General features: G+C 39.9%; 1 protein-coding gene across 22 annotated transcripts in view; it reads right to left on the bottom strand.

Moving 5' to 3' along the window:
• Positions 1-3,116: 3,116 nt before the first annotated feature.
• Positions 3,117-10,303, bottom strand: part of LOC109902268 (receptor-type tyrosine-protein phosphatase S) — a 275,922-nt gene continuing 268,735 nt past the window's right edge. For all 22 annotated transcript variants that reach the window (XM_031786395.1, XM_031786402.1, XM_031786414.1 and 19 more), the window contains 2 exons: positions 7,821-7,956; positions 3,117-7,229 (listed from right to left, as the gene is read on the bottom strand). In XM_031786395.1, the coding sequence (XP_031642255.1) occupies positions 7,161-7,229; positions 7,821-7,956 (205 nt within the window). In that variant the 3' untranslated portion in view covers positions 3,117-7,160. The remainder of the gene's footprint in view (positions 7,230-7,820; positions 7,957-10,303) is intronic.

Raw genomic sequence — 10,303 nt, 5'->3', positions numbered from 1 at the left:
GTATGCAGCATTACTAGTTATTGGTCATGCCCCTCTCATGATAAGAAAACATTTTTGGGGGGTTTTACACATACTCCAGCATCTTATTTATTTAACTAGGCAAGTCAGTTAAGAACAAATTCTTATTTACAATGAAAGCCAAGGAACAGTGGTTTAACTGCCTTGTTCAGGGGTAAAACAAAAGATTTTTACCTTGACTGCTCAGGGATTTGATCTAGCAACCTTTTGATTGCTGTCCCAACACTCTAACCACTAGGCTACCTGCCACCCCAGGCATAAAAAGCAATACAGATAAACATGTCTTATTACAAGCAACTTAACCATAGGCCTGTTGCTATTTCCTGTATGAATCATAAAGCAGTTAAAGGTCAAATGCAGGCGTTTTTATCACATCAAACCATTTCTGGTTAACAATTTGTCAGTGCTTAAAATGTACTTTTTGGTCCACCAGGCACTGTGGCAGGTAGATGTAAAAATCTAACAGCCACTCCAATTTTTCACCAGCAAATATATATATATTTTTGCTGCTAAATGTATTATTAGTAAGAAGTAACTAATGTGGTATATTGAATCATTTAATTTCTTGGGACAAGTTTTTTAAACCAAAATAATAGAAGCGACAAATATTTTCACCTGCTCCTTTAAGGGAGGGAGGTTACCGTGGTTCTAGTGCGACTCGAGTCATGTTTGTACCTGTGAGATGGAGTCTGACTAGTAGAAGTGTTGTCTCAGTTGAAACTCAAATACAGAAAAACAACCTAGCTTGTGAACAAAACACTGTGCACTGAAGAAAAATATAAATGCAACATGCAACAATTTCAGAGATTTTACTGAGTTGCAGTATATAGAATGTAATCAGTCAATTATAGACCCACCCACTAGGGGGCCAGGCCCAGCCAATCGGAATGAGTTTTTCCCCACAAAAGTGCTTTATTACAGATATAAATAATCCTCAGCACCTCCTCCCCCTCCTCAAATAATCCCGCAGGTGAAGAAGCCGGATGTGGAGGTCCTGGGCTGGTGTGGTTAAATGTGGTCTGCGGTTGTGAGGCCAGTTGGATGTACTGCCAAATTCTCTAAAATGATGTTGGAGGTGGCTTATGGTAGAGAAATGAACATTAAATTATCTGGAAACAGCTCTGGTGGACATCACTGCAGTCAGCATGCCAATTGCACATCTGTGGCATTGTGTTGTGTGACAAAACTGCATATTTTGGAGTGGCCTTTTATTGTGTATCTTTCACTCAGCTCTTCACATGCGCACAGCCCCCAGCCAGGTAGTGTTGCAGCGTGAGGTGCAATAGGCTATATAGAATTCTTAGTTCTTTGACTTTGTGCGATTTAATTTACTAGATATGAAACAAAATTACTGAAAAACTTTGAAAGCAGCTACTGCAGCACTTATTTTACTATAAATGTGATCATACTTTTATGATCAGACTATTTTTATTCACAAATGCGATTGAAATTCTCGCACTGTGGCGCACTGACCACCTGCCAAGGTGGCTGGTGAAATAGACATCTACCCACCAATGCCAAAATCTACCTGCAGCTGACATGTTCATTTTTGGCCCTGGTAACAATCAAGTACCTTACTTTGATTGGTTTCAATTCAAATGGTCAAAAAGAAGAAGAAAGTAATGCTTCTTCTCAAGCAATACTTTTTATAGGACTGTTTGGGAGTGGTCTGAGTGTGGGTCCTAATTGGAGGAGCCTAATGGGAGGGACATGTAACCTGAAAATTAGCTGTTATTGGCAGAGAGGAGGGACAACTCTATTTGTTATTGATCTCATAACCTTAACCGCCTGGTGATGTTACCAGGCAGTACAAAACCCGACCCTTGCAAAACAAGTTGAAATTTCTGGCCGGCCTTTTCGAACAGCTCTTATACTAAAAGTGCTTTTTACAGTACTATTCCAACATAGTGTGTACATTTATTTAAACCACAAGAAAATCACGTTTTTTACTGCACTGCCCCTTTAAACATTTCAGTCTTGAGCTGAAAACTTTCCTTTTTTATACTTCATAAGGTTATATGGTTATAAGGTTATGCCATGTGTGTAAATGCTGTCATCGTAACATGTTAAAATAAATAGCGCTTATGTCTGCCATCATCTGTTCGATGTTGTATGAACTTGTTAACTCGTTGACACACCGATCACGTGCTGATATATTGGCTTTGGGCAGAGCAGATGTGCGGAGAGGCTGGCTGAAGGACAGGTAGCAGAACAAATAGCAGCAGGTGAAGGTTTAGCCCCACCTTCACATCGACCCGTCTTAGTGGCATTTATCAAGTTCTTGACAAGGCTTGATATGTTTGTAAACCAGGACATGAGCAAATATGGGAAAACACAAAACCCTTTACAGGACAATTAAGTGTAATGTGTTTTCATGGATCCGTATGGAGACTAATGGGTTTTCATGACCATTAAGTGGTCAATTTTCACTTAACAAGTGGGGGTTTCCGAGTGTAGTGGTTGTTCACATTGTTAATCTACAGCATATGGTTTTGCAGATGTTGTGCAAGCAATGGTACAAGCCCAAAGTGGTTGTCAGTGAAATGGAGTAGGTTTTTACAGACATTTTAACACATCTCAAGAGATGTCAAAATGAGAGGTTATATTTCAGCTCCTTGGGACATTGGATGTTTCACTGAGATAGGTTGATGTCCAGATTAGTGCAGAGGCATGATGTGTTCACAAAAAGATACAAATCCAGCTTCATTCATCCGATTTTGTCTCGTCACAAGCTGCCATTGGGGACCCACAGCCATGACTTGCATAAAGTGTTGGAAGAAACAAAACCATGGGGGTGTCTTAAGCAATCATAAAAATGATTTTTACAATGATTACAAACACAGCACGGCATAAAGGAACACTGATTATTGATACGATAGCAGGTCTGCATAGAAAACAAAGAGTGTGCTTTTATGTACCATGCTCTGTGTCACCTGTAGATTGAGTCTCTCCTTTCAAGCACTATAATTAATATTAGTATTTAGTAATCATTTAAAATGTGTACCATTACCATACTCAGAATGCCTTACGGGACTGCACTTCAACCTGGTTTAAAAAGGTTGGGCAATATTTGGATGAATAAAACGACAAGAGTACACTCTCAGACAACATTTCTTTAATACAAAGTCAACATATCTACATACACAGTGGGTTTTAAACCAATCATTGTTTCAGTTAGAAGTAACAGTTTGAAAGCGATAGCACTTGGCCCTCACAAAAAGAAAAACTATTTTGCTTGAGTTTGGGTTCTTTATCTTTTTGTTGGCTGTTGTATGTATACGTTCTATAATTTTTCGATTTCGTTCATTTCCCCCCTCTGTGGAACATTGCAGTAATTTGGCTGCTGTTGTCAAAAGTCTGGCATCTTTACATGAAGTCAAAGAGTAACACGTCACACGAGCTTCCAAAGACGTCCACTGTCTTGGTTTTTGGCATAACCAAAACCAGTCTTTGAATTCAGTCACAAAAAAAGTCCTCATTTCAAGATTTAGTTCATATGAAATGGTTAGATTCCCACTGTTCTTTTCTCCTGGTCTTTGCATCACACGGCTCCTTCTCATCTAGTCCTGATTCATTCTGCATCCCGTAACAAAACATGGCAACAACAAAAAAGGAACACAGTATGGTTCTATACAAGTCTTATGTGAGCAAAACATATTATATAATTTCATGAATCAGGGGGCAGCGGTAGTGTAGTTCTCTGCCCCTAATGGCTGTGACCTCGCACTATGGCCAGTTGCTAAATAGCAAAATTATCTCCTCTTTCTCCCTTTGGCTGCCAATGGACTGTCTACTTCTTGGCTTTTTAGGCAGTTGGGAAAACTAGCACTTCTCCTTTTTTTGGGGGAGCATTTGTTTAGGAAAGGAATAGTCCTTTGGTTGACATCATTTCCCATGTCTGGAGAAGGAAGCAGTTTTCACTTTGCAAAAGAAGCCTGTGCTGAGGCAAATGTTATGGGTCCTCACTGACCTGTCTCATAACAGAGTTAGCTGTGGGTGGCTAGTAGGGGATATTGCTAACATGGCATATAATGACAAAGAAAGTGGGGACTTAAGAACAGGGAACAGTGGAATACAAATGTTACAAAGGGAGAAAGCACGCTTTTACAAACACCGGGAACTTTGCAATGAGTTGAACCTTATAGTTGCAGTTCAGTCTTTGATTTGAAGGTAAGATAGCATCGAGGGTCAAATTATACAAATACATATAATCTATATATTTGTTTATTTACAGGTATTATATTCTGGATCATAGTTGATATCTAACAAAGGGATAATCATGTTGTGTCTGAAAAGAAAGACAAAATTAAAAGGAGGGACGAAAGGGACTTCTGAGAAAGAGGGAGATCATAGTCTGTACATGGTCAAAAAGTACAGTACCTTTATTCTGGCAAATTCATAAAAAATGTGTAATAATGTAGTTTGCCTCTAATTGAATGCTTTGTATACTATTTCAATCTACTATCTATGAAAATAATACTCAAACGAATACTAATAACTACTGTTAATGATAATAATAATTTCAACGACAATTAAAAATGCCATCTCCTTATCGGCACAGGTCTACCAAGTGGTAGGAATTAAAAAAGGGGTTGTAGGAGCGGCGCTCGGCTAGACAATTCCCCTCATTGTTCCCAGAGAAACAAACAATATTTCCCAAGGTTAAGGTTATGGTTACAAAAAAATATATATATACAAAAATCCATCATAATTTTACATGAGTAATTGAAAATGTATGGGTAAAAGAAAAACAACTAAATTCATACTAAGAGTTTGGGTATATTTTTATATTCTGTATTTAAATATATATGTATGCGTGAATGTGCGATATATAAGTATATATGCACACATCCACACAAACACATGTTATACTTAACATTTCTACAGTGAAAAAATAGAATGTATTTTAACATAATATGAACAAATAAGCATTTATTTCTTACTGCTAATTAAAAAATGTGATACAATATCTCTGTTAAAAAACTAAACAAAAACTAAAATAAAAGTCAGCTATGTAAAGTAAAATAACAATAGTCATCATAATACAACATTAATGTTTCCATAATGTTACAATAACAATAAGGCTTTTTTGGAAATAAGAAAGACTACACACAGTTCCTTTCATCACTCTGTTAGTGTACATACCAATCGAAAACCCTTCATAGAAGCCAATGTAAAAGTATACTCCTGGGTATACCAAAGCACTGACCTCTGATAAAAAAAAATGAAATTGGGGGCTTTGAGGGCTTGTTTTTATCAGACACATGTACATAGTGCGTAGAATCGGCCCTGCTATCGTTTAGGTTTCAAGTTTGGTGATGTGCAATTCATTTGTATCGTGGCTATAACTTTCACCTCACGACATCCCAATCCAACATGGCCACCTCTTCCGCAGTCAACTTCAGTGGCCTTTGGCCTATAGGTGGAAGGGAAAAGACTGGAACCTTTCTCTGGGTTATCAACTCAGTTCCTCACAACATTGAACTACTTTCCTTCCATTCTTAGTACCATAACTGCAAGAGGACTATTTTCTTCGCTAAGCTTGGGACTAAAATGTCTAGTGAGAGATGGAGGAGGAGGAGGATGGGGGAGGGGGGGGGGGGGCAATAACATGTGGATGCGCTTTCCATGACCAGACCTGGCACCTCCATTGTCATCCCATACCAAAGAGTTACACCTACAGCATACAGGAGAATAAGCAGCATGTTTGGTATCGACAGAAAACCCCAGAAACACAAGTAATTGTAAGACGAAGTAACAAGTGATTACAATGGGTTGTTGGTCACTGTACACGTTTGCGGAGAGCCCAGTTGCCGCCATTCACCATTCATTCCCCGACCTCATGTGGTGATTTCACTGGTTGTAGCCTAAAGGCCGCCTGAGCTCACCATTCAAAATGGTGGACACTGCACCAGTAACTCATGGCACAACTAGTCCTGAACGAAGAGTGATCGTAAAAAGTCATGGGACATGGTTGTCATTTCTCTCGTCTTGCAAGGGCGGTCATTTGCCCAGTGTCCTTGGTGACCGAGGCTAAGAAAGATATACCAGTGGTTACTGTATAAACATGTGGGGTTTGTTCTCAACAGCACCAAAAAAAAAAAGGTCCACAAGTCAAGTGCTAGAGAAACTGACGCAGTAAATTGATTGAATTGGCATTTGGTGTCACTTTAAGACTTTAAGACACCGTCCTCACTTTCACCCAGACTATTCTTTACTGCAGAGGCTCCTCTTATCCCAAAGAGTTGAAGGGATATAGGGATGCCCTTTGTGGGTATGATGGACACTTGAAGAGTTGTGAGTTTGGAGTTTGAAAGGTCATTCCAGAACTATGGGCAGTAGAAGTTCTCTTGCTAGAAAGAGATGAGAGTGGTAGGGGGTACCGAATGGGGGTTGACTTCTCTTGCCAGTACCTTAGCGTTAACTCGGTGTGTTAGTCTCATCACCGGTGTCCGACGTTTTGGGGGACAATCATCTGTGTTCACAGGCAACCACAGTTAGGCCATCAAAAGTGTTAATAAACAATTAGGAACTCTGAACCTCTGCCCTAACATGTTAAAAAATAAGACAGCTTCCCTCATCCAAGCTACATCCAGTCCACCCTTTTCTCAGTTTTTCAATTCTTTAGCTTTTTTTTTTTTTTTTACCACAGTCACGTTCACCTAGTCACTTTTCCTTCATTTTTCTGTTATCTTTGTATTGTTTGTACGTAGTTATTTTTTTAATAGATGTCCACAAAATGTTTACAATGTCAACCGCCACATCTGAACACTTGAGGTAAGGTTAGCAGTCTGACACTTTTGATTATTCCCACCCCACAGCTTGAGCCACCACTTTTGGTTCCTTTCTCCCGAGTGAGGGCGTCAGTTGGTTTTGCTGATGGAATCGTTTACACTTTCCTCACCGGCATCAAAGTCCATTAGGTCCAATTGGAATTGTACTATTGTTTGTGTTTTAAATGGATTTCTTTACAACAACAAAACATCTACAATTAGTTTGCTTTCCTGTTGGTTGAATTTTGTTTTCTGTTTGTTGTTGTTGTTTTTTGTTGTTGTTGTTGTCGCCATTTCAAATTTCAAGCACGTTTCTATGGCTCAGGAGACTGTTGAGGGGGACAACGGTTCGGGGGACGAGATGGCTTTTTACGTTGCATAGTGATCAAAGCTTCCTAGGTACTCCAGACCCGCCTGGTAGGAAAACTGATATTCATCCTGCATAGACAAAAGACAACATATGAAACATTAATATCACATGGTGACAGCAGCAGAAAAGAGAATCCTACACTGTTCAATGCAATACTACAAAGCCAGCAGCTCTAATTGCTTACGCAATTCCGATGCGTATTCTTAGCACCCGTGGCCAAACTACATAAAAAAAAACACAAGGACCACAACATCCACAAAGGCCTGTAGGTCTAGAGTGGAGACGTCAAAACTCTTTTTTTCCTTCTTCACCGAGGTGGCACTTAAAATGTATTCAAATTCATGGCGTCAAAATTAGCAAAAAAAATGTGTTCTCTTCCTGTCACTTTTGGAATTATTCGATGCTCCCTGACTGTCTAGCTTTAATTTTGATAACTGTTAGCAAGCTGGGCAAAGTGAGGAGACTATAACTCTAGGTCCATTATCACTTCTACCCAGTTTCAATTTAGCTTTTAGTCATGGAAATGTCGATTGAGATCGTTTTTCATGAAACCTTTTTGAAATAAAATAAAAAATGACTCAGACCACCCACAGGTTGGATTGAATAGGCTCACCCTAGGGCCTTGAGTTTCACACATGTGGTCTAGAGTGACCTCTCACCTCTGTCTGCACCATGGCTGGCCTCTGTGTCCGCAGCATCTTGACCGTTTGGAAGATGTCCACCACGCCCTCGTAGCGCATCCTCTCTAGCACGATGCTGAGCGTGATGAAAACACCGGTCCGGCCAACTCCCGCACTGGGAAAAACAACAACACAAACACACAACAGATGAAGTCCAACTCTACACCAAGAGCTCTTTCTTGCGTGCATTTAAAAAAAAGTTGTCTAAAGTGTATTGGCTGGTTTAAAGCTAGAGTCCTTTATTGAAACAATACCAAACCACCTCTGTTTTGGTTAAAAAAAAGCAGAGGGATGGGCCTGGAGAAATATAACCACTCTCAGAGAGAGAGCCATGGATGCAAGGACTGACCATCCATGATATTAAAATTGTAGGTTGAACCATGTTTTGAGGCTTGTTTACATTTACATAATTTAGAAACATTGGAGTAAAACACGCTCGCATTTTGGATTCTGACGGAGTACGACAGTCTAAACTAAGCCCATGAGACATGTATAAGTTATATTCTTCAAGAATCAAATCGGTATATATCATTCATTTATATGTCAAAATAAAAATGTGTGCAGCAACTTCAACTTAAAAAGTATGAATGAATGTAGAATCTCCATTGAACATTATTCTTAGTCTAGGGCTAGGTTTATTCATCTACGTCCAGGAAACCAGCCCTAAATATGGGTCTAGGGAAATCAAGATCTAGTAACAGCTATTATGTGTCCATTTGGTTCATTCTATGTTCTTTCTTCTGTCCCTGGATACCAGTCAACATCTGCCGTCGCTAGACAGTTTAACGCCTGGTTTTAAAATGATCATGTGAGAGATAATCTTGACGTGAGGAACGTACACGTTCCACTTTGATGCCCACCCGCTCACACAACACACACACACACACACACATGCACGTACACAATCTCAAAAGCATTCGTGCACACACACACAAACCCACACCCGCATATGAGCACACACGCACGCACACGCACACATACATGCACACATGCTTGTACACAATCTTGAACACACGCAAATGCATACATGGTCGCACGTACAGTTGAAGTCAGAAGTTTACATACACTTAGGTTGGAGTCATTAAAACTTGTTTTCAACCACTACACAAATGTATTGTTAATAGACTATAGTTTTGGCAAGTCGGTTAGGACATCTACTTTGTGCATGACACAAGTAATTTTTCCAAAAATTGTTTACAGCTAGATTATTTCACTTATAATTCACTGGTATCACAATTCCAGTGGGTCAGAAGTCTACATACACTATGTTGAATGTGCCTTTAAACAGCTTGGAAAATTCCAGAAAATTATGTCATGGCTTTAGAAGCTTCTGATAGGCTAGTTAACATCATATAAGTCAATTGGATGTGTACATGTGGATGTAATTCAAGGTCTACCTACAAATTCAGTTTCTCTTCGCTTGACATCGTGTGAAAATCTAAAGAAATCAGCCAAGACCTCAGAAAACAAATTGTAGACCTCCACAAGTCTGGTTCATCCTTGGGAGCAATTTCCAAACGCCTGAAGGTTCCACGTCTGTGCAAACAATAGTACGCAAGCACAAACACCATGGGACCACGCTGCCGTTATACCGCTCAGGAAGGAGAGGAGTTCTGTCTCCTAGAGATGAACGTACTTTGGTGCAAAAAGTGCAAATTAAACCCAGAGCAACAGCAAAGGACCATGTGAAGATGCTAGAGGAAACAGGGACACAAGTATCCATATCCACAGTAAAACGAGTCCTATATCGACATAACCTGAAAGGCCTCAGCAAGGAAGAAGCCACTGCTCCAAAACCGCCATAAAAAAAGCCAAACTACGGTTTGCAACTGCACATGGGGACAAAGATCGTACTTTTTGGAGAAATGTCCTCTGGTCTGATGAAACAAAAATAGAACTGTTTGGACGTAATGACCATCGTTATGTTTGGAGGAAAAAGGGGGAGGCTTGCGAGCTGAAGAACACCATCCCAACCATGATGCATGGGGGTGGCAGCATCATGTTGTGGAGGTGCTTTGCGGCAGGAGGGACTGGTGCACTTCACAAAATAGATGGCATCATGAGGTAGGAAAATGATGTGGATATATTGAAGCAACATCTCAAGACATCAGTCATGAAGTTAAAGCTTGGTCGCAAATAGGTCTTAAGGACAACAAAGTCAAGGTATTGGAGTGGCCATCACAAAGCCCTGACCTCAATCCTATAGAAAATTTGTGGGCAGAACTGAAAAAGAGTGTGTGCGCAAGGAGACCTACAAACCTGACTCAGTTACACCAGCTCTGTCAGGAGGAATGTGACAAAATTCACCCAACTTACTGTGGGAAGCTTGTGGAAGACTACCCTAAATACTTGGCCCAATTTAAAAATTTTAAAGGCAATGCTACCAAATACTAATTGATCGTATGTAAACGTCTGACCCACTGGGAATGTGATGAAAAGCTGAAATAAATCATTCTCTCTAC

This window comes from Oncorhynchus kisutch, linkage group LG13 (genome assembly GCF_002021735.2).
Source record: "Oncorhynchus kisutch isolate 150728-3 linkage group LG13, Okis_V2, whole genome shotgun sequence".
NCBI classification, from domain to species: domain Eukaryota; kingdom Metazoa; phylum Chordata; class Actinopteri; order Salmoniformes; family Salmonidae; genus Oncorhynchus; species Oncorhynchus kisutch.
Note: the sequence above shows the minus strand (reverse complement) of the source record. Positions and strands in the feature narration are given on the sequence as shown.